The sequence below is a fragment of the Lipotes vexillifer genome, unplaced genomic scaffold (assembly GCF_000442215.2).
Source record: "Lipotes vexillifer unplaced genomic scaffold, Lipotes_vexillifer_v1.1 scaffold680, whole genome shotgun sequence".
Taxonomy (NCBI): Eukaryota; Metazoa; Chordata; class Mammalia; order Artiodactyla; family Lipotidae; genus Lipotes; species Lipotes vexillifer.
This window is the reverse complement of record NW_006780838.1, coordinates 2,093,417-2,118,310: the sequence shown is the minus strand read 5'-3', so window position 1 is coordinate 2,118,310 and position 24,894 is coordinate 2,093,417. Positions and strand designations below refer to the sequence as shown.

The window sequence follows — 24,894 nt, the reverse complement described above, 5'->3', positions numbered from 1 at the left end:
AGTTTGATGCTATCTGTCCACATCATTCCAGCTTTCCAATCATTACATAATCATTCTTCTTATACTCCCCTCAAATCATTATTTCATGACTTCTGGAGACTCTTCAAAATAACACCAATGACTGATCCCATCTTTTATGAGTACCCACAGAGTGTGTATAATTGTTTCTTTATCTTATTCCCTAAGCATAAAAGATTTAGCTCTTTTGTGAAAAATATTCAAAGATTACTTTCTTCAAAAGATCACCAAGCCAAACATTTGGCCATATTTTTATTTACTACATATACTATAAACATATACAATACATGCTACAAAAAAAAACATTTTTTTAAAAATTTAACTGTCAAGAAAGTGTATAGTGTTATAATACAATGGCACATGTTCATATTTTATTTCAAATTGGTTTGCTTATCATCCATTTCAAACCATTAACAGTGAAATGTTACTTAAGGATAATTAAAAATTATCTATTTGCATTATTAACAATAAACAATTCCAACAAATTAATAAGAATTAATCATGTCAAATATTAGTATCCAAAAAACGGGCTTTTGCAGAAATTATTATATAAAATATAGCAGCCAATTTCAGTTTATTTTGCTCTATGATAATGTACATATGCACTTAAATAGGATTCTAGCATTTGCTTTTGGAAGATACTTTTAACAAGTCCTTTGATTTCTTAAGGTCCAACAACTGCCACACCCAGCCAAATCTAACCCAACAGTTCATGTAATGGCTTTGGACAACCGATCATTGAGAAATTCTTATGATTTGGGTAGAGGTGCATGTTCCACCAATATTACATATGATGAAAAGAGACATTACAAGCCAATATCAAAATTGAAGCTAAAGAAAATACAAACATTCAAATCAGTTGTGACAAAGCTTTTCTACAAATATTTTAAATGTCATACTTTTAGGAAACCAAGATTTAATGTGTATTTGGATTTTACAGTGTCTATGCTCTAACTGAAAATTTAACAGAGTAGTCAGATGGAATTAAGTCTAGTATTGCAAATCTGTCCATTCAACATTATTGAGCACCCACTATGTGCATAGCACTGTGCTAACATTTTAAAAGTCGAGTATTAAGGTCCTTATCAAGCATTACCTTAGTGTGAGGTAAAAATATATTAAATTAGCGTCAACTCATTAGTTTGCTTGTGGTAATGTATGTAATCCTGTGCCAGCTGGCTTCCCTGTGCCATATAATGAGCTTCTGCACAACCCTCATTCACTCACACAAGTATCTATACACCAACTGTGCCAGGCATTGTGCTAGTCACTGGGATACCATGATTTGGCATATGTTCAATGAATGCAAATTAATCTTAACCTATGCAAAACAATTGGAAAGCTACATTACTTTTCTAAAATGAGGCCCAAAGCAAAAAACAAGGTGTTTCTATTGGTCATATCACACCACAGACCAGTAAGTGCCTCTAGACTGCGAACTAACTTTGAAAGTTTCATACTGTAGTCTAAATAGCCTAGATCATTTCTGGTCTTAAAAGTCAATTCTTTGGAGCACCTGACCCCATATAAACCACTCCATACTTAAAAGGGCTTGTAAACTAAACTTGAACACAAAGAAAAAGAGCCCCAAATGAAGGCAGTTTATAACGTAATGTACTTCAAGCACTATTCTGGCCATATGAAATTAATAATACATAAGTAATTCATGATTGGTTCAAACATTTTTCAAACCACTAACCCTATCCCCAAACTCATGTAATTTTAACTTGATTTTTATACAAGTTGTACATAAAGCAAAGGGCTGAATTTGGCCCCCCAACCGTCTATGGAGTATTCTAAGTGATTGGTCCTTCCACTCTACACACAAGCGACGAATTCCAGAGTCCCCTGATAGGATACTGGCACTCAGGAGAATGGCCCTGCTGGATCCCATTAGCCAGGAGTCTATTTAGCTGTGGTAGCAATGTGAACCTACTATGACCCCTTGAGGGATGGCAGAGAGCTGGGAGTTTGGCTGTCCATGCAGTGAATCCAATACTGGCTTAAAGCTATGCACTGAATAAAGTGCTCTACACACCCTGCTTATCATCTGGAATGAAAGTAACACTTATCTTGAGAATCAACCTATTTGTAGGTTTGGGGAAAAAGAATTACAAGGCTTGAAAGAATCTCAAGAAAAAGTATGAAGCACTGACTGGGAAGGAAGACAAATGCCTCTTGTAGTGTCCTCAGAATTCTCAGGATTTGAACTGTCAGAATGAATCATACAATGGTCATGTTGTATAAATGAAAACGCAATCCCACTGGGTACTATCACACGGTGCATGATTACTTCATGGGGGTGGGAGGGAACAGTCTATTGCCATTTGATAGCATGATTTCAGAATGAAAATAAAACCATTGAATAAATCAGGGTAAGCAGTGTGCAACACTTCTCTCCTGTCCATCAGTTTTCCACAGGTTGATTTGTATTGCCTGAGAGAAAGAAGGCAAGATACCTATCCCTTCAGATACACTCAGGCAACGTTGCTACCACCTAAAATTGCCAATTCAAAAGTTAACACACTAGCCCTCCAGTTTCGTACCCTGAATATGGTAAATAAGACTAGGGATGGAGTAGTTCAGTCTAAGAGAGATCACAGGTAACAGAATGCTTATATAAACTAGACTGCTTTGACATCTGTAAGAAAATTGTATAGATGGCAATTGGAAAAAAAAAAAAAAGAGATTGTTCCCATCTGTGAGCAAAACTGTTTGTTGAGCTATACTCAGCTGAAGTCCTCATCGGGATTCTGTTGATCCAGCAGACGGACATGTGTGAATGGGAAGTGACCTCGTTTGCCATTACACTCCCCTTCCCACTGACCACTCACATTAATCTTCGTAACCTTTACCAGCTCACCGACCTGCAGGAGGAGAATAAGGACAACACTTTATTTCCAGTTATGAATGCAAGTTGAAAAACTCCATTCCTGGTTAGCCATACCCTGCCCACGTGATTGCTCTAGGGCTGATATCACAGAAATGGCTATTTGCTGCCTCCCAAGCCCCAGCCACCAGACCGATTACTTGTGGTTAATGCAGGCAGGAGGAAGAAGTGATTTTAGCAGTGCAGAAAAACACAGAGTACAGAAGATAGAAGGGATCCTAAAACATGATTAGAAACCTCAAGTGTCTCTGGAGGAGCAACCCTACCTAGAATGATCTAGTATTCCTTATCTTTGTACCCACTACACTTAGCTTCCTGCCTGACCCACACTGGCCCTCCCATCCCTGGCATATAGCAGCACAAACCCCCAGCCCACTCTCGTACACATATCCTGGCCTGCTGCTGCTTGTAGAGCAGAAGGCAATCATGGGAAGCATACTTCATTTGGTCCCAGAAAATGAAGTGTTCTCATCACCTTCCTACCAAGGCAAGGCTTTTCCCACTTGAGCAGGTACAGGCCAAGACTCCAAATTCCATCAGCTCCCTGAAAGACCCCACCTTCTTCAGCAAGTTTTACTTGGCAGGCCACTGCCTGCCAGTCCCCCCACTCCCACCCCACCATGTACTGACAGACCTTGTTGCTCCCTCAATGCCACTTGGTACTTGTCCATTAACAATAAGGGGACATCACGTTTTTGCTGTTACAAAAAGCTTCCTGGGCTTCCCTGGTGGCGCGGTGGTTGAGAATCTGCCTGCCAATGCAGGGGACACAGGTTCGAGCCCTGGTCTGGGAAGATCCCACATGCCGCAGGGCAACTAGGCCCGTGCGCCGCAACTACTGAATCTACGCGTCTGGAGCCTGTGCCCCGCAACAAGAGAGGCCGCGACGGTGAAAGGCCCGCGCATAGCAATGAAGAGTGGCCCCCGCTTGCCGCAACTAGAGAAAGCCCTTGTACAGAAACGAAGACCCAACACAGCCAAAAATAAATAAATAAATAATTTTTTTAAAAAAAGCTTCCTGTTGCAACATCAGATATTTTTGACAATCTAGTATACCTCTATCTTATTATGAATCTTAAGACAAGGTCAGTCTGATGAATGGATTCATCCTGTAGCAAAGTATTTAACAATGGTGAGGTAAGTCCCCAAATGTCACTGGACTAAAGAACTTTATGACTATCCTTTAATTATGAACATCTGAGTTTTGAGCAGGCAAGTTGTTTCTAAACATTACTGTTCATTTGGTTTTATTAAATTAATAACTACTACATATTTAACTTTCATAAAGTACTATAGAGAGCATTTTATATAAATTATTTTCTAATAATCATTATACCCCTATAAGACAGGAATTGTTTTCATTTTACATAGGAGAAACTGAGGTTCAGAGCAATTACATATTATACCTGAGGTCACAAAGCCAATGACAGGGCTGAGATTTGAGGCCAGAAATACCTGGCTCCCAAGCCCATTTATGTTCTTTCTGCTATACCAAGAACGTTCAAATTATGCTCCCACAGCCCTGGGGGTTCCCTCCCTAAGAATGCAGGCCAACTAGTGGCCAAAGCCAACCCAAGTCTAGGCCGGGGCCTTCTCTAAAACCAGCTTGATCTCACTCACAGAGGAAACAGGTTGCCTACTGTCCAGTCTACAATTTCCTAAAGAATTATCTGAAAACCATAGAGGCCTAAAGTGGTTGTGGGGGTCATAGGATGCTGAGAAAAGGAAGACAGAAACCACTGGATATTAGAGAGACAAGGGATAAGACACAAGTGTGAGAAAAAGCAGCCTGATCTGTTGATAGTGAAGGCTAATGGTGTAAGGGGAGGAGAGAGAAAAATGATATTGCATGTACATCTTTCCAAACAGATCCAGTTCCTATAGGCTGCTAGCACCAGGGTTCTGTTTATTCCCAGCAATCTTCCAATTCAGTTCCTGACATCTGAGCAGGCCAACTATGACAAGCAAAATTTTCAAACAGTCTTTGAAGAGAAGAAGCCCGGAACATCAAGTGAAAATTTCCTTGGTAGTAAGAACAATCTCAAAGATTTCTTCCTATATCCCCAATTCTATTTCTCAGACTATCTCACTTGTTCTCTTCTTTTTAAAATCCTTGGGACTTCCCTGGTGGTCCAGTGGTTAAGAATCCGCCTTCAGTGCAAGGGATGCGGGTTCGATCATTGATTGGGGAACTAAGATCCCATATGCCGCAGGGCAACTAAGCCCGCGCACCACAACTACTGAGCCCGCAGGCCACAACTAGAGAGAAGCCCCCACGCCGCAATTAAGACCCCACGTGCCACAATGAAAGAGCCCGAGTGCTGCAACTGAGACCCAATGCAGTCAAATAAATTTTTTTTAAAAAGTGCGAGGGAAAGAATATGAAAAAAATAATAATAAAATTCTTGCAGTGTTGCAAGAAGTTAGCCTCTACATAAACTCCATAATGTGACTATTCCTTAGTGAATTTTCCTTGTTTCTGAACTATCAACTACCTTTGACTCCCCACTCTTCACACATAAACACACACAACACGTTACTGGAATAATTGCCCGTGTGCTGCTAGCCCCTTGCTATGATACAGTAAATTATATCAAGTGCAGCACTCCCACCGCCGTTTTTGTTATTTATTTGTACTATCTGTTAAAACACTCATGTCATACTAAAGTGCTATTCAGGTAGCTGGACCCAGAATAATACAAGTCCCTGACCTTAATTTAAGAAAGAAGAAAACATTTGCGGGGATGTGTTTGCTCATGTCAAAAATCTAAATTGCCACTCATGTTAGATTCTCCTCCAGATGGGGATGAAGGAGTCAGTTTCTTTCAAGAAGCTGGTTTAATGACATCCCAGCTGTCATATCTGAATCCATCATTTTACTGATATTAAAAACACACCCGGGCTTCCCTGGTGGCGCAGTGGTTGAGAGTCCGCCTGCCGATTCAGGGGACGCGGGTTCGTGCCCCGGTCCAGGAAGATCCCACATCCCGCTGAACGGCTGGGCCAGTGGGCTGTGGCCGCTAAGCCTGCGTGTCTGGAGCCTGTGCTCCGCAACGGGAGAGGCCACAACAGTGAGAGGCCTGCGTACCACAAAAATAAATAAATAAATAAAATAACTGCTTTTGGGCTTCCCTGATGGCGCAGTGGTTGAGAGTCCGCCTGCCGATGCAGCGGACTCGGGTTCGTGCCCCGGTCCGGGAAGACCCCACATGCCGCGGAGCGGCTGGGCCCATGAGCCATGGCCGCTGAGCCTGTGTGTCCGGAGCCTGTGCTCCACAACGGGAGAGGCCACAACAGTGAGAGGCCCGTGTACCACACACACACAAAAAAACAAAAAAAAATACACACCCAAGGAACATGAGGGAACATTCTGGAGTGCTGAAAATGTTCTATACTTTCATCTGGGTGGTTGTCACATAGGTATATATACACGTAAACTCACTGAGCTATATACTTATATACTTAGGGTTGGTACGTTCTACCAAAAGATTTCATATCTAAATAAAAAAGTGAAAAGAAAACAATGTTTGTTATGTTTTATCCAGCTTTTCTAGGTGTTTTGTAAAAGATGGTTCTTCAGGATACATCCTTAAGCCCACCATTCTACCTGATACCAAAATCTAGGTTTAAACACCTCTTTTACTGTAAGATTGCCATTATTCTTAAGCATTCCAAGTGTTGTCTCAAATCACATCCCAAAGAGTCCTAAGTGACGGGTAGGCAGAAATGTGGACCACCCACCCCCTTGCTGTTAATCAGTACCACAAAACCACACTAGCTTCTCCACAAACAGGGCAAAACCTGCTGATCTGCCCTCAGGCCTTTCTTCCTTCAGAGTTTGAAGGGAGAAATGAGTTGGGGCTCCCATACGGCAAGATGTTACTGGGGGGATGAATGAAGTGCAAATTAGTCCTTTGGACAACATCAGAGTCTGACATCATACAACATCTCTGATGTATACACTCTCTTGGTTCTACCCTACAGAGAAGGGCTCAGGAAACGCACACCATCTTCTAGAATCCAAAATCTTTTTTTACAGTTGCTTAGGTTCTTGGCAGACAAGTCCAACCACCACAGGGTGGGGGAAAAAAAAGCCGTGTTATGACTCTGAAACGATTCTGATTTTTAAATGGGTAAAAGAAGAAAGTTGTAAGTGGTTAATAGGCTTATTAACCTGCACAAACCGGCCTTGAAGTACAAATACTTTGAGGAAGACCTTATTAAAATTAAATACCCTATGTATAATACCCTATGGGTTCTTTCTTCCAAAATATTCAAAGCACATGGGGACTCTTGGGGTCAAGAACAGACAAGTCCCAAAGGCAATATGACTATCTTTTAGAACATATGAGGCCCTCGAGCTCCAACAGGGTGGAAGAAAGGGTAGCTGTCGAGCCTGGGGCTGATTCAGGAGGGGATGGGGCAGTCTAGGAACATGATGCTCCACTAAGTCCAGTTCTTTCTCCAAGTCAGACATGACACCATAATTTGTGCTCCTCTTCCCATTAAGCAACAACACTCTGGAGCACAATTCCCCGAGGCCAGAGCAGGGGATGCATAAAGGTTTGAAGCTTGGTGTGCTACTTCAAAGACAAAGAAAGCAAAACTCAATACTTGCCCCAGAAATGTTACAATTTTAAGACACAAAGGAATGTACTAATCAGTGAGTGCAGTAATAACTTAGTTCTAACACTACTGATTTCAAAATTCAACTTATAGATGGAAAAAAAAATCCTCATCTGCATACTAATGAAAAAGAAAGAACTTATAAAGGACCTAAAGCACTATGAAGCAGTCAACCTTTCCTTTCATGAGGCAGACCTCACTAACACCTTGTAAAGGAGAGAGAGTGATGATTCTTTCACCACCAAGGTACTATTTTAGTGTCCAGTCAGTTCCTAGCCTCTCAACCATATACCACATCCTCAGGAGCAAGTGCACAAGTAAATTATGGCACCATCTGTAAAGAGGACTGAATGTGGTTACTTCAGTTTCTTCACTCCCAGGGAACTTGAGGAACACACTGGTTTGTTCCCTAGCTCTGTGTAGTTCCCAAGGTCAATCATGATCTTGGTACAGATTAGTCAAACCTAGAATTGATCTACAAGCCAAAAAAAAAAAAAAAACAATTGATCTAGGAGCAAAAGATTACCCAGTTCACCTTCACCAGTGAGTTCCAGTGATAATGAGAAAGAAACTGGAGCCCAAATGGCATTAAACAGGAGACATCAGGGAGCTGTGTGACCTAGTCAGCTGCTGTAACCCCAGGTGACTGCTTTTCTAGTTTGCCTTCTAACATGAAAGGCATCAACAGTTGCCAACGTTCCTTTGATCCAGATTTGCTGCACGATTCCAGTGAGCTCAGGGCAGGAAACACACATAACTTCATATAAATAAAACCAGGGAAACCAAGTACAGAGATGGAGTACAGGGACCTTGTTTTCAAATATTTTCAAACACACCAAGAACACATTTAGTAAATATTTCAAGATTTGACTGAAGGAGGAAAAAAGGTAAGAAAACTACAGCAATCTAAGACAGGGGTCAGCAAACTATGGCCCATAAGCCACAACCAGCTTGCTGCCCCCTCTGTAAATAGTTTTATTGGAACACAGCAAGCTCATTTGTTTCTCTATGACTGCTTTCTAGCTACAATGGCAAAGTGACAGAGGCCAGATGGCCTATAAAGTCCTTTACAGAAAGAAAAAGTCTGCAGACCCCTGATCTAAGGAACAGGTGATATTTAGGGTCCATCTAAAATCTTTCAAATCAGTGAAGACAAAGTGACGACTGTTCAGCCTTAATGATTCACTTGCCTCAGAGATGGACTGAAATGGGCATGGCTCATATTGGTGGAAAGTTGCAGGTCTTTGAGATTTAACTGGTAGGTAGGCTTCCTGGTGTAGAGCAAAAGCACCTCACCGAAGATAGGTCTTACCCTGATTCTAGTCCAAGTCAGAAAAGATTTTCTATAGTCCAACAACTGATAATGACTGCAACTAAGTTCCCCATCCCCTTGGTGAGAGGTGGGGAGATGACCACATAGAGCAGGTACATTTTAGCTCAACATAAAGAATTTTCTAAGAACTAGTCCAGTGAACTAGACCTGAGGTTCCCAAACTGTACAGTGTCAGAGGCACTGCAGCAAATTCAGAGGGGTGCCACCAAGTATTTTACATTTTTGAGGGAAACACAGCAATACTTGACATCTCATGCCATGTGAACTACCAGCTCGAGGCAGTTAAAAATTTTGACAACAGATTATACTAAATCCCTTTCAAAGATGTCATATCTTTGTAAAGCTGGGTTTTGGCAGTTGCTATGATACAAATCAAGTACCTCATGAAAATAAGTGTAGAACAGGAAATGAAGGGGGCAATGTTCCATATGATCCCAAGGTTTGAGAAAGTGAGGTGTACACATCTTATTAAATAACTGAAGTTATTTTATTAAAACAAAAATATTATTTTCTTCCAATTATTTTTATTATTTTTTCAAGTGGGTACTAAGTTATTAAGATATAAATATTTAAGCTGTTTGAACCTACTGACTTAATAAATGGAACTGTTAAGTATTTCATTTGGCCTGGAACATTGTAAAATATTACCGAAACACTATGGGTTCTATGATCCAAGAAAGTTTGCAACCTCTAGACTACACTGTTGTGGATGATAGAGAGCTCCCCAAAAGCAAAGATAATTCAAATACATGTTTAAAAATCATTTGGGGGGGCTTCCCTGGTGGCGCAGTGGTTGAGAGTCCGCCTGCCAATGCAGGGGACACGGGTTCGCGCCCTGGTCCGGGAAGATCCCACATGCCGCGGAGCGACTGGGCCCGTGAACCATGGTCGCTGAGCTTGCGCGTCCGGAGCCTGTGCTTCGCAACGGGCGAGGCCACAACAATGAGAGGCCCGTGTACCACAAAAAAAAAAAAAAAAAAAAAAAAAAAAAAAATCATCTTGGGGTGGAGGGGCAGAGAGACAGGGATACGGGATTAAAAAGGTACAAACTATTATGTACAAAACATGCTACAAGGGGGACTTCCCTGGCAGTCCAGTGGTTGGTACTCTGCGTTTCCACTGAAGGGGGTGTGATTTCAGTCTCTGGTCAGGGAGCTAAGATCTTATATGCCGTGCGGTGTGGCCAAAAAAAACAAAAAACAACAACAAACAAACAAAAAACAAAAATAAATGATCAAAAAATAAAAAATAAAATAAGCTACAAGGATATATTTACAACACAGGGAACATAGCCAATATTTTCTAATAACTGGAGTATAACCTTTAAAAATTGTGAATCACTATGTTGTACACCTGTAACTTACATGATATGGTACATCAACTATACTTTAGTATCTCTAAGGATACCAGAGGGCCTGCCTTCAACGTCCAGGAAGCTGGATTAGTTTCTTCCAAACTCTCTTCCCATTGAGATACTGTAATCTGAAATGAAGAAGTCCAAAAAGGATGGAAGGAGACGGAAAGCAGACACCTGTCTCAATGAACAATACAGAAATCTACAGCTACAATTCCAGAAAAAGACAAGCTGAACACAGCCAAGACTTGTCACTCAGGTTCTTATACTTTCTAATCTCATTTTTTCTCTCTGGATCACAGGGAAAATTAAGGTCTTCACTCCACTTTTCCATACATAGGTCAAAAGGCCTAAATAACTTAAGTTTCACAGAGTTCCACATGGGGAGATGTAGAGTTGATGTAGTCACTGCTGCATATAATCAGGGACCCAAAGCACTTTACACCGTCCCTTATCTGTGCCCTGATGGACAGGTCCATGCCTAAGTCCACCTGAGAAGCTCCTTGGTTACTCAGAAGTCTTATCTACCAAAGGCAAGATGCCAGAAAATGGAAGTTACATGATTAGTACATTTAAAGATAATGGGAGGGCTTCCTTGGAGGCACAGTGGTTAAGAATCCACCTGCCAATGTAGGGGACACGGGTTCAAGCCCTGGTCCGGGAAGATCCCACATGCTGTGGAGCAACTAAGCCTGTACGCCACAACTACTGATCCTGCGCACTAGAGCCTGTGAGCCACAACTACTGAGCCCACGCGCCACAACTACCGAAGCCTCCGTGCCTAGAGCCCGCGCTCTGCAACAAGAGAAGCCACCGCAATGAGAAGCCCGTGCACCGCAACGAGGACCCAAAGCAGCCATAAATAAATAAATAAATAAATAAAATTTTTAAATAAATAAAAATAAAGATAATGTCAGGGGGCTTCCCTAGTAGAGCAGTGGTTAAGAATCCCCCTGCCAATGCAAGGGACAGGGTTCGATCCCTGGTCCGGGAAGATCCCACATGCCGCGGAGCAACTACGCACGTGTGCCACAACTACTGAGCCTGCGCTCTAGAGCCCGTAAGCCACAACTACTGAGCCCGTGTGCCAGAAGCCACCGCAAGGAGAAGCCTGCACACCACAATGAAGAGTAGCCCCCACTCACTGCAACCAGAGAAAGCCCACGTGCAGCAAGGAAGACTCAAGGCAGCCAAAAATAAATAAATAAATACATTTATTAAAAAAGATAATGTGAGGGACTTCCTTGTTGGTCCAGTGTTAAGAATCCGTCTTGCAATGCAGGAGACGCCAGTTAGATCCCTGGTCAGGGAACTAAGATCCCACATGCCACAGGGCAATTAAGCCCAAGTGCCACAACTAGAGAGCCTAAGTGCCGCAACTACAGAGCCCATGCGCTCTGAAGCCCACATGCCACAACTAGAGAAAAGCCCACACGCCTCAACAAAGATCTCGCGTGCCACAACTAAGACCCAATGCAGCCAAAAAATAAATAAATATTAAAAAAAAGAAAAAAAGATAATGTGATTATTCTGGACAGTCTACAGAGGCATAAAATAAACTTTAACACCTGCAATTTACAAGATAAATTCACTATTCAAGTTCTCATGGAATCATAAGCATGAAACAAAAACCAATCAAATCAAAATCTTAGATCAGCAGCAGAGCAACTAAGCCCATGCGGCACAACTACTGAGCCTGCGCTCTAGAGCCCGCCTGCTCCAACTACTGAAGCCCATGCACCTGGAGCCCCGACTTTGCAACAAGAGAAGCCACCGCAATGAGAAGCCCGTGCACCATAATGAAGAGCAGCCCCTGCTCGCCACAACTAGAGAAAGCCTGTAAGCAGCAACGAAGACCCAACGTAGCCAGAAAAAAATAAAAATAAAAAATAAACTTCCATTTCTTAAAAAAAAAACTTAGATCAAACCTAAGATCAAAAAGATAAAAGGTGCCTCTGCACTGTTCTAGTGTTACTTCCAGTGTTTCTCCTTCAAAACACTCAGCATATCTACATTTGTTTAAAATCCGTATTCATTAGAAGCTCCGGATGGAACAGATGGTGCCTTCCTGGTTCAGTTATATTCCCCCAGAATTACAGTGGGCAAAGGAATACCCCTACTTTGGTTGTTAGCTAGAATTAATCCCTTCTTTCCAACAGGCTTCATTCCTACTAGAGAAATCTGATGGGTAGGAAAAGAGGAAATAGGCATTAACTTATATTCTACTGGAGGACTCTGTTCACAGTAAATATACCATGCAGGAAACATCCACCTGTAAGATGAGGACAGGTGGATCTTGAACAATTTTTTAAATTTATTTTTTAAAGTACAGAAACCCTCTGTACTTAAAAAATCTTAGAGAGACCCTGATATATAACACAGTGAAAAACAGAGCTGCTTTGATTAAAAGCAAGAGAGGGAACCCAGAATCTTGCATCCTCAGCTACCTCCTGGGAAATGTTAGGGCACTGTGGAGCAGTCTGAACCCTATTATGTCTAGGGTTCTGTCCAATTCTAAAATGCAATGATTCTAATTTATCATTTTCAAGTTAACTGTAAGACTCCACTAAAACGTGCCTAGCTCATCTATAGATCTAAATTTATAGTGGGTCAAATATAGCAATGAATGTTTTTCTTATCAGAATGCTACAGTCAGAAAGCCAGAGTCTCCTAATCTTACCTCCTAGCCTCATCTCAATAGGGATGAGGCATCAACTCCTATGAAAAACCAGAGATGGGAAAGGAAAACTGCCTCCCTGCATAGAGAATACAACTGAAGATATGCTGTCAGTGAAACCACGCAAAACTTACACTGAGGAGGGCAGCATCACTGTTCTAAAACAAAAAGAATCACAGATTGAATCTGGGTATGGTTGAAAAGGCACCAAGGTAGATCTGGGTTCCTCATATCTCCACCTCCAACTAGTTTAAACAACCCATTCGATTTGTCTCAAGATAAGTTTTCTTCATACAACGAATAAGGATATCTAAGGTCTTTTCCAGCTCTAGATTTCTATGATGCTAAACTAACATCATGTTTTATTAAGTACATACAGTGTTTTAAAGCTATTATTTGGGGTATTTGCTCTAACTTGAAAGAAGCTATCTTCATCAATCAACATATGTGGCTCAAAACTAATATCCAATCAAAAAAGAAAACTTGGGCTTCCCTGGTGGTGCGGTGGTTGAGAGTCCGCCTGCCGATGCAGGGGACGCGGGTTCGTGCCCCGGTCAGGGAGGACCCCACATGCCGCGGAGCGGCTGGGCCCGTGAACCATGGCCGCTGAGCCTGCGCGTCCGGAGCCTGTGCTCCGCAACGGGAGAGGCCACAGCAGTGAGAGGCCCGCGGACCGCAAAAAAAAAAAAAAAAAAAAAAAAGAAAACTTACTGAAATCATAAACCAGTCTTCCACTTTAGTTTTTATTTTGCAAGATTTAGGTTTCACAGTAGCAGAACAGCTCAACCATCTTTGGGCACTAAAGCCTCTAATCAAGGCAGGCATCATTCAAAACAATTCTGGTGGGACTTCTCTGGTGGAGCAGTGGTTAAGAATCCACCTGCCAACACAGGGGACGCCGGTTCAATCCCCGGTCCGGGAAGATATCACATGCCGCGGAGCGACTAAGCCCACGCGCCACAACTACTGAGCCTGAGCGCTACAGCCCGTGTGCCACAACTACTGAAGCCCACGCAACTAGAGCCCGTGCTCCGCAACAAGAGAAGCCACTGCAATGAGAAGCCCGTGCACCACAACGAAGAGTCGCCCCCGCTCGCCGCAACTAGAAAAAGCCCGCACGCAGCAACGAAGACCCAACGCAGCCAAAAAATTAATTAATTAATTAATTTAAAAAACAAAAAACAATTCTGGTAATTCCCTCGTGGTCCAGTGGTTAGGACTTGGTGCTTTCGCTGCAGTGGGCCCGGGTTCAATCCCTGGTCGAGGAACTAAGATCCTGCAAGCCACACAGTGCAGCCAAAAGACAAAACAAAACAAAACAAAACAAAACAATTCTCTTTGAGAAAGGAATTGCAAATGGAAGCAAAATTAATGTGATAACTATTCTCAACTGGGTGTCAGCTGGCTTGTTCCAAGAATGCTATTTTCACACTCCAGCCCAGTGCTAACAGAGTCTGCAATAAATGTCAAGAGTCACAACTGTCATGTGCACAGCACTGTGTTGGTTGTTGCCATCATCTGAACTTAAATGAAAACATGAGGCTAGAAACTTGTTTTCCTTACCCTCCAAACTCTAACTGGGAAAAAGTGGTGTGACCTAGACAATATACATTTCATTTCTCATCAAAACCAGGACACAATTAAGTCACATGATCTCTTAAAAACACACATTTTGGGCTTCCCTGGTGGCGCAGTGGTTGAGAGTCTGCCTGCCGATGCAGGGGACACGGGTTCGTGCCCCGGTCCGGGAAGATCCCACATGCCGCGGAGCGGCTGGGCCCACAGGCTCCGCAACGGGAGAGGCCACAACAGTGAGAGGGCCGCGGACCCCAAAAAAAAAAAAAAAAAAAAAAAAACACACACATTTTTCAGTCAAACCTGTAAGACCTAACTAACCCTCCTTTGCATCCATTACTCAGAATGTAAAAGAAAAATTTCAAATCCAGTAACATCAGAGACTACTTCAAATAAATTCCAGCTCACTGTACAGGCTAATACTCCCACGTAAAGGGCAGCTCCCCTGCCTCAGTGTATAAACATGACCCAAAGGAAACAAAATTTAGAGATTTCAGTTTACAAGAATATACTTCTGCACCTTCTCTGCTAACCTGTGCTCACAAAACTTCAGCCTGTGCTTATGAAATTTAGCTGCTTACATTCAAGTTACCATATCGGAAAGGCTCTGAAAGACTGGAAAGCAGGCTACTTCTACACTAGCTTTGATGCTGAACCACTAGCTCTGCGTTAACTCAGAAAGGAAAAAGAAAAGAAGGGAGGGAGGGAAGGAGAAAGAGAGGAGATAAGGGACAAAGCTGTGAGTGCTAAAGACAGGAATAAATACAATGCAATGGTTGGCGAGAGGAGATGGGCTACCAAGGAAAACTATTCACCCGTAAAAGGAAAACTTTATTCCTCAGGAGGAACTGGCTTCTTGTCTATAAAATGCATTAAACAGAGGGCTTCCCTGGTGGCGCAGTGGTTGAGAGTCCGCCTGCCGATGCAGGGGACACGGGTTCGTGCCCCGGTCCGGGAGGATCCCACATGCCGCGGAGCGGCTGGGCCCGTGAGCCACGGCCGCTGAGCCTGCACGTCCGGAGCCTGTGCTCCGCAACGGGAGAGGCCGCAACAGTGAGAGGCCCACGTACCGCAAAAAAAAAAAAAAAAAAAAAAAAAATGCATTAAACAACAAAGACCAAGTAAACCTGCTGCTCCTGGGAATTAATACTTTTGGGTATGTATCTCTTCATACCTATACACTTTACTGTTCCTCCTGAATTACTTGATGAATACAATCAATCAATGGTAAGAAACCCCATACCCGCTAAAGTAAAAGCATTATATTTTTATAAGAAAATTAGTTTAAGTATTTTGATAGACACCACTTACTGTACTCACAACTGTGTGAGCCCACCTTGTTTTAGATAATGATAAACAGAAAGAAAGAAACAGATTAGAACACAGAAGATGAGAAAAAATATTTTAGGTTAATTCCTGTGAATTCAGGTAGTGTTATTAAAGTAGTCAAAGTATGGTTTAGTAGATCAATCAGAACATTCAGTTATACAGTTTTAAGCTTACTCATTCCAAAATAGGTTTTCTATAAAAAAGAGAAAACCCAACATTAAATGCCAAAATCAGTACTTAATGGTAAAGTACCATTCGACATCTATAACATCACAATGCTGCTGCTTGTATTCAGCATTCCTACAAAGCTCTAAGAGGTCTGAAAGGGAGACCCTGCAGCAGATCTCTTCTTTCTACATTTTACACATTATGTACCTCCAAAGCCAAGGCTGTCTTGTCGTAGGCATTAGGGACTCGCTTCTGGATTACCCTGGCATAAATGGGCCCATTCTGGAGGTTAGGGAGCGGAGTGTTGACGCTGGGTTGGGCATAGGGCCCGGGCTCCGGCCCACCCAGTGGCTGTGGGTGGGAACCCTCCTGGTTACCTCCAATCAGAGCCGATACTGAGGCGGAGGCAGGTCTATACTTCTCGACGTAAGGGACTGGAATCATCCCCCTCTTGCCTTCGCTGTCCTCCGCATTCCACCACTGCTCTTCAGGCTTATCCCGGATTCTCAGGATGTCTCCTTTCTTAAAGGGAAGATCTTCTTCATCATTCCCATTAAAGTCAAAGAGGGCTCGTACATACTCTGCCTCTTCCTGCCTGAGAATCACTCCACTACCCTGCCTGGATCTGGAAACTGGTTCTATCAATGTTGTAGTGTCCAAATAGTGTATTTTGTAGAATTCCAGTAAAGCAGGCAATGAATCAAATTCTTGATCTCCTATTCGGAGTCTGGAGGGGCTCACCCCTGGAAAAAAACAGAGCAGGGTATTATTTAAAGATATATTATACTGGAGATGCAATGTAGATTTTAAGCATTTCCCAAACACATTTAGTCAATATTTAATCAGAAAAAAAAACCAAAAAAACCTGTCTAGAATAAATAACTGTTTCTCCTAATAGTAAACTAAAATCATACTTTGTAGCTCAAACATTCCCTGGGAAGAAAGATGCCTATCACCACCTGCAGCAGAGTCAGAAGGCTATGACAGACCAACCACGCCAGTCATGACATGCTCTCATACTGGATCAAAGACAGAGCAACATGGAGACTTCTTGCTCATTCTCCCCAAGTGTTCTGTTGCAATTCCATTTACAGGGTACAAACGGTTCAAGGCTGTGTTACAATCTTCTTTTCAACCTCAGGAAATGTAGCAAGCTCTCCTTTTTCATAAGTCGCAGCAGCTATCCCAGGAAGAGGTGGGGAGAGCTTGGTATCTATACCAGGATCATACATTTGTATCTTCATATCTAGAATGTACAATTCCTAATAAGAAAAAGTTTTAGACTATCTTTTTAATCTACAATTAATGACCTCAATCTCACTTCTGACAACTAAAAAGAAAAACTAAGAAGCTAACTGCTTGAAAATCAACTCATAAGATCTTCACTTAAATAAAACATGGAAACTGGACTGTTCCCTTAGAAACAAACAGGTCTTGAAAAAAGGTAAACAAGGATGCTCAGGAAAATAAAGAAGTGTTAAAATCCTCAAACTGATGACACACTGAGGGTCCAAGAGAAAGGACATATTAGGAATGCTTAAAATTCACATGACACAAAGATGTGTGAGGCCTTTGACACAGGGCATACTTTAAACTGGGTTCCCTCCCTATCCTGATCCTAGAATTGAAGGATAATAAATGAATGTATTTTGCTTCAAATAAGAAACAAAGTTTCTAATGAGGAATACAAACCTTTAACTTGCACTCTGCTAAGCACCCAAAATATCAGTATCTTAATTGGATTCTTTACTATTTGGTTTCCTGATAAAGGAATGCATAGCTCTACAAAAACTTTTTCATGGAATTTTTTTTTTTTTTTTTTTTTTTTGTGGTACGCGGGCCTCTCACTGTTGTGGCCTCTCCCGTTGCGGAGCACAGGCTCCGGACACGCAGGCTCAGCGGCCATGGTTCACGGGCCCAGCCGCTCCGTGGCATGTGGGATCTTCCCGGACCGGGGCACGAACCTGTGTCCCCTGCATCGGCAGGCGGACTCCCAACCACCGCGCCACCAGGGAAGCCCATAAATACATTTTTATAACTAGATTAGTATAATTTTATACCTTGCCCCTTTTCCTACTGTAATAAAAAAATGTTTTACTTTATACAATATTCTATTATATAATATGTATATAATAAAAATTTCCCCATATTCTTCAATAATATAACTTTTAATGGCTATAAAATATTCCCAACTTTTCACTATTGCAAACAATGCTGTTATGAGTGTTTTTGTTCTGGTCTACTAATGAACATTTTTATTACTTCCTTATGATAAACTCCTTGAAATGCAATTGCTGGATCAAAGGGTAAGAACATTAAGGTTTAGGGACTTCCCTGGCGATCCAGTGGTTGAGACTTCACCTTCCAATGCAGGGGGTTCGGGTTTGATCCCAGGTCGGGGAGCTAAGATCCCACATGCAGGCCAAAAAACCAAAACAAAAAACAGAAGCAATACTGTAACAAATTCAATAAAGACTTTAAAACTGGTCCACATCAGAAAGAAAAAAAAAAAAACATTAAGAACATTAAGGTTGGACTTCCCTGGTGGCACAGTGGTTAAGAATCCGCCTGCCAACACAGGGGACACGGGTTCGAGCCCTGGTCCGGGAAGATCCCACATGCCACGGAGCAACTAAGCCAGCACGCCACAACTACTGAGCCTGCGCTCTAGAGCCCACGCACCGCACCTACTGAGCCCACAGGCCGCATCTACTGAAGCCTGTGCACCTAGAGGCCGTGCTCCGCAACGAGAAGCCACCACAATGAGAAGGCCGCACACCACAACGAAGAGTAGCCCCCGCTCACCGCAATGAGGGAAAGCCTGCCTCACTTCAGCAGCAAAGACCCAACACAGCCAAAATAAATAAATAGGTTTTTTCAATAATAATTACATTAAGGTTTATGTTGCCAAACTATCCTCCAAAAAGTTTGTATAGTTTTACACTCCCACCAGTAGTTTATGAGTTCCCATTTCCCCCATATCCTTGCCAAACAGCAGGGATATCTCTTCTTAAATAACATCTTTGATTGCTTGATGTTTTTCGTGTTTATCGACTATTTGTACTTCTTTTGTGAAAGTTACTTGTTCGATTCCTTTGTTAAGGGAAACAGCCAATCTACCCTCTCCACTCCTATTAAGACTAGCCCACCCATCTAAAACCCTTTGCCACTAATGCTGTGAAACAGGAACACTGTGGTAGCCCAGCTGTCTAAATCACTTCGCCACTCTAAAAACCTGAGACCAAATTATTTCGTTCAATGTTAGAAGAAAACACTTCTCCCAGAAAGACCAGAAAAGGTACATTTAAAATTCTCTACTGGAGACAGGTGAAGAGATAAACTTTGGAAGTTAATCAAAAGTCCTCAATACAGAATGAGTACTGATGAGTGCCTTCTCTTTTCACCCAAATGAAAGAAAGATCAAGACACAATTGAGAGGACAGATGCACATTTCTTATATTGCAAAAGTCCATCTGTGGAATTCATGGCTGTGAACTAAAACAAGTTAATAGCCCACATTCAATAATGTTGGCTGTCTCTCCAACTCAAGATGTTGAAATACATGCCCAAACCCAGGATTGTCCATCTATGGCAAACACTCATCAGACACCAGCATAATGCAACCCAATAGCTCCAAGTACAGGACTGGAGAGATGATTTTGGTTATGACCATACCAGAGCATGGTGGTGCTATATTCTGGAGTTTCTCTTCACTAAAGCGGATCACTGATGGGCAATTATTCCTATTCAAGTCTGGTAAACGGGATGCATGGCTATCTCACCTAACACCAGTAGGCTATAGTGAACTTTCAGGTCTGTGGAACTATGTTAAAGACAGGGTCAGTGTGAGCTCCAAGAAGACCTACTTAGCACTGCCTGGTCAAGAAAGCATCCAGGGCAAAGTGGTAGGGAGAACCTTCACACCAGCAGAGCACCCCGGCTTAGAAAATGGTCCTGATGACACCTGGGAAGAAAAGCTCCCTTGCTAGAATTTACCCAACTACATTCCAAGGTACAACAGCTAATATGGTTTTCACTAGTCACCCTTTTGGGACAGTGGTTGGCAGACTGTACGTGCTTATTAAGTGTTAGATATTTTTTAAAATATTTTTATTTACTTATTTATTTACTTATTTATTTTGGCTGCACTGAGTCTTAGTTGCAGCACACGGGATCTTAGTTGCAGCGTGTGGGATCTAGTTCCCCAACCAGGGATCAAACCCGGGCCCCCTGCACTGGGGGCATGGAGTCTTACCCACTGGACCACCAGGGAAATCCCATGTTAGATGTTATTCTTAATGAACATAACTCTGAAGTGAGGAAAAGTTAAATCAAAATCTGTTCCCAGCTTTGAGAAACTCACAGCGTAGTTGGGGATACAAGCATACACAGTGTGGTTAGTAAGCAAGGAGTGTAGCAGCATGTCTTAGGAAGACATTTTTTTCCCCTGGCTTTCACTTCCAACTGGAGACACGCTCTTACAAAAAATAGTGGCAACAACAAATTATGTTCTAAGATACAACAAAATCACAATAAAAGAGCAGCTCTTTCCGTTCCTGAACTTTTTTTTTTTTTTTTTGGTCACACTGTGCAGCTTGGGGGTCTTAGTTCCCTTAGTTCCCCAAAGGAACTTCCAGGGATCACACCAGGGATGGAAGCCAGGCCCCCGGCTGTGAAAGCTCCGAGTCCTAACCACTAGACCATCAGGGAAGTCCCCTGAATGCTTCTAAGGTACTCTTTTCATTCTAAGGTGGCAACTACTCCCTTTCATCCATTGTTACGGTTTCTCCAATTACTGTACTATCCCAAGTGAAATGTGTTTTGGGTTTTTTTTTGGGGGGTGGGGGGGTGGGATAGGGTTTAGAAGAACAAATAAGACCACTAAGCCAAGTCCCTTAAAAAGATCAGTGTGAGAATTCTGAAAACAAAAACTGTCAGTTCATCTGCCAGAAAGGTAGTAAGTTGGTTCAATTCACTTCTTGCTCAAATGCTTCATGATGTGAACTGGGCCCACTATTTTTTTTGTTTGATTTTTGCTTGGCAATTCCAACAGACACAAAAATACAAGGAAAACACCAAGTGAAAATTTACCTATAAATTCTTTACCTTTCCTTTCTTTAAAAAAAAAGTGTGTGTGTGTGTGTGTGTGTGTGTGTGTATATATATATATATATTTTTGGCCACGCCAAGTGGCTTATGGGATCTTGGTTCCCCAACCAGGGATCAAACCCAGGCCCAGGGCAATGAAAGCATGGAGTCCTAACCACTGGACTGCCAGGGAATTCCCTCTTTTCCTATTCTAATGACACTATAATTATTCCATAGAGGAATACCTGTTTTTGTGTACTGCTACAGCAGTTACAGTTAGATATATGAGGCAATCAAGCTTTGCTGATCCAGAAGAAGAGAAGGAGGGGGAACAGAACATACATAAGCCCCAGATAAGCCCAAACCTCACCACAGCTATGCGTTCTGGTTCCTTTTCCCTAGTTCATCTCCTTCCAACCACAAACAGCCAAAGGCAGGAAATAGAAGGGCGGGAAAGGAAGGAGATACAGTCAGTCAGTCTAGAGAACAGAACAACAGAGTTCTCATAGCTGGGACTTGGAAAACCTCACTGACTTGTTTTACATTAAACCTGTGCTGGATGCTGAATGTGCAGTTATGAACACAATCAGAAATCAAAATCAATGCAGTCAGAAGTATCTTTTAACCATAAGAGTTGTACATGCTCAACTCATTACTTCTAAGTATTTCAGCCCTCAAGTTACATCAGTTTTTACAAGACCACTCTCTGGAGGTTTTATGAAGAACACCCAAGAGCTCTGTGGGCTAAACAGGCCAGGTCACTTCTGGCATGGGCACCACCACAGTGGTTCCCATCATCAGCCTCTCAGTCTCACAGCACTTCCTCTTCTTTCCTTTCCTCTTTAATTCTCATTCCCTCTTTCTCCTCTGCCTATGCTATTTATAGAGGCTGCTTAAGCACTCTCACTACCTGTCCAATACAAAGGGCTAACAAGGCCACTGACTTCCATTTGAGAAAGTATACTAAAAAAAAAAAAAAAAAAAAAGGTCATGAAGAACCTAGGGGCAAGACAGGAATAAAGACACAGACCTACTAGAGAATGGACTTGAGGATATGGGGAGGGGGAAGGGTAAGCTAGGACAAAGTGAGAAAGTGGCATGGACATATATACACTATCAAACGTAAAACAGACAGCTAGTGGGAAGGAACCGCATAGCACAGGGAGATCAGCTCGGTGCTTTGTGACCACCTAGAGGGGTGGGATAGGGAGGGTGGGAGGGAGACAGCAAGAGGGAAGAGATATGGAGATATATGTATACATATAGCTGATTCACTTTGTTATATAGCAGCAACTAACACAACAATGTAAAGCAATTATACGCCAATAAAGATGTTGGGAAAAAAAAAGAAAGTCTACTGAAGACGTATCAAGATGTACGGTTTCCTAAGCAAATAGAACTTCCTAAAAATGGTGGATGTCAGCATGGTATACTTTGCAGATTCAGACTGACTAGGTTTGATGAATTCTATTTCCTAGCTATATTAGCTGTTATTTAACTTCTCACAGGGCCTAATTCCTAACTAATAAAGTTCCTGAAAGTAGCTGGTATATTATAAGTGCCCAATAAAAAGCAAATCAGTTTAACACACACCCCCAAACCTCCGAGTTCCTTTAGAAATTTTCAATTCATCCCCAAATCCAGAGTTTTCTGCACTGTTTCCCAGAGAAGCTTCCACAGAATCTCAAGATGCTTCTCAAAAAGTTCCGTGGTAAAATTGGTTTGAAAGACCCAGTATCCAATACCTGCCTCTCTCAGAGTCATAATTTCACATGAGCATAGTAAAGGCTTGGAGAAGTTCTGCAATAAATAAACCCACCTCCTTTTACCAAGGAGTGTTTTTTTTTTTTTTTGGTCTAAAACCTTTAAGTAACTCACTGAAGAACTTCTCCAGAACCAATGAACAGAGGGATACTCTGATATTAAAGAGCAAATCACGAGGACCAGATTTGAGAACTACAAAGATGAGGTAAACAAATGAAACAGACGCTGAAGGTACAAAAAGGCAGCAGTAAATAACGGGCAGTCCCCTAAGATCTCCAGAAGTGGCTTGACCCAGCACCACCTTGAAGAGGCAGTACAGTTATCACCCTAGCTTCTACCCCCACCCCCAAAACGAGGCAAGTTTTTATGCTCCACTCACCCACTAGAGAAACAGGTGGGAGGCTCTGGGTTGAGCAGGTGACGGCAGGCGCCATCCTATTTCCACGTACTGGATCCAAGGTTCTTTCATGCTTCTTGATGCACCCCAACCCCCTCCATCCAGCACTTACTCCTTCAGACATGCTGTAAGCCTCTCAAAGCTGAGAACAGTTTTCCACCTTGTTTCAACTCTTCCCTCTCAACCACATAGATTAATATACCTAATGCTTACTGAGTACTTACTAACTATATGCCAGTTCCATTCCTAATACACTAAAACTCATTGAATCCTCCAAACAACCCTATGAGGTCAGTATTACTATTTCCCCTCTTTCACAGATAAGGAAACTGAGGCAGAGAGAAGTTAAAGAACCTGCCCAAAGTTATATGAGTAGTAAGCAGCAGGTAAGGAAGGTTCAAACCCAGGCTTCAGAACAGAAGCTTATAACTACTTTCCCAACTCATATTTACTCAGTTTTATTGACTGTCTACTGGACAAGGTCTAGTAAAACCTCATGTTCCAAGAGGAAAACACTAGTGGATCCATCAATGACTGCAGTCTTCCCAAGAGGTACAGCTGACAGAGTATGACCAGTAGACTTGACCAAGCCCTGTCCTATGGCCCTGGGGCACAGTCAGGTCACTTCCAGGCAATGGCAGCACTGGTAGCCTGTGGGAGCTAAACGCTTAAGTTAAAAACAAGTTCACTGGTGGGGACTTCCCTGGTGGTCCAGTGGTTAAGACCACGCTCCCAATGCAGGGGGCCCGGGTTCGATCCCTGGTGAGGTTAGATCCCACATGCCACAACTAAAGATCCTGCATGCCGCAACTAAGACCCAGCGCAGCCAAAGAAATAAATTCATTAAATATTTTAAAAAAACAAAACAAAAAAACACCGAACAGGTTCACTGGAAAAGGTTGCGAATACCTGGTCTATTTTGTCCCTGTGCCTCTAAAATCTATATCTAAGCCATTCCATACAAATTCATCCTCTACGTTATCTCTACAAAATACACTATATAATCCTAAACAGAAAGCTCACTTCCCATATTCAATCTGCCAAATAAGGTTATTAAAAGCCTCTTTGTCACCAACTTCAGATAGCAGATGTGTATTCTCTTAACACGAAAGCCAGTTTCTTCTTGTCATTCTTTCCTTTTGGTCTTTAAACAGAACCTGGGACCCAGGGCAGAGACAAAAGTGTTGAGTCCTCAAAGTGCACTGTGGGATCTCAAAAGAAAACTGGCTTTGACAGAAAGGAGTACAGTGTAATAGTGTCAGCTCCCAGGTCACAATTCCTAGGTTCAAATTCTGGCTCAGTCATTTACTAGCTGTGTGACTTTGGGCAATTTACTTTATCTCTGACTCTCAGTTTCCTCATCTATAAAATGGAAATATTTTAATAAGTGGAGATCATAGTACTTTCCTCACTAGATTGTCATAGACAGTAAATGAGACAAGTCACATAAAGTATTCAGCAAAAAAAAAAAAAAGAAAAAAGAAAAAAGAAAAAAAAGGGCTTCCCTCTTGGCGGAGTGGCTGGGAGTCCACCTGCTGATGCAGGGGACGTGGGTTCGTGCCCCGGTCCGGGAGGATCCCCCATGCCGCGGAGCAGCTGGTCCCGTGAGCGATGGCCACTGAGCCTGCGCGTCCGGAGCCTGTACTCCGCAACGGGAGAGGCCACAACAGTGAGA

General features: G+C 42.4%; 1 protein-coding gene across 2 annotated transcripts in view; it reads right to left on the bottom strand.

Moving 5' to 3' along the window:
- Window positions 1-233: 233 nt before the first annotated feature.
- The window catches only part of CRK (CRK proto-oncogene, adaptor protein), a 27,670-nt gene continuing 3,009 nt past the window's right edge, over window positions 234-24,894 (bottom strand). The window contains exons 2-3 of one of the 2 annotated variants that reach the window (XM_007454229.1): window positions 16,178-16,713; window positions 234-2,885 (exon numbers count right to left, since the gene is read on the bottom strand). In XM_007454229.1, the coding sequence (XP_007454291.1) occupies window positions 2,748-2,885; window positions 16,178-16,713 (674 nt within the window). In that variant the 3' untranslated portion in view covers window positions 234-2,747. The remainder of the gene's footprint in view (window positions 2,886-16,177; window positions 16,714-24,894) is intronic. The other variant, XM_007454230.1, reaches the window with a different exon arrangement.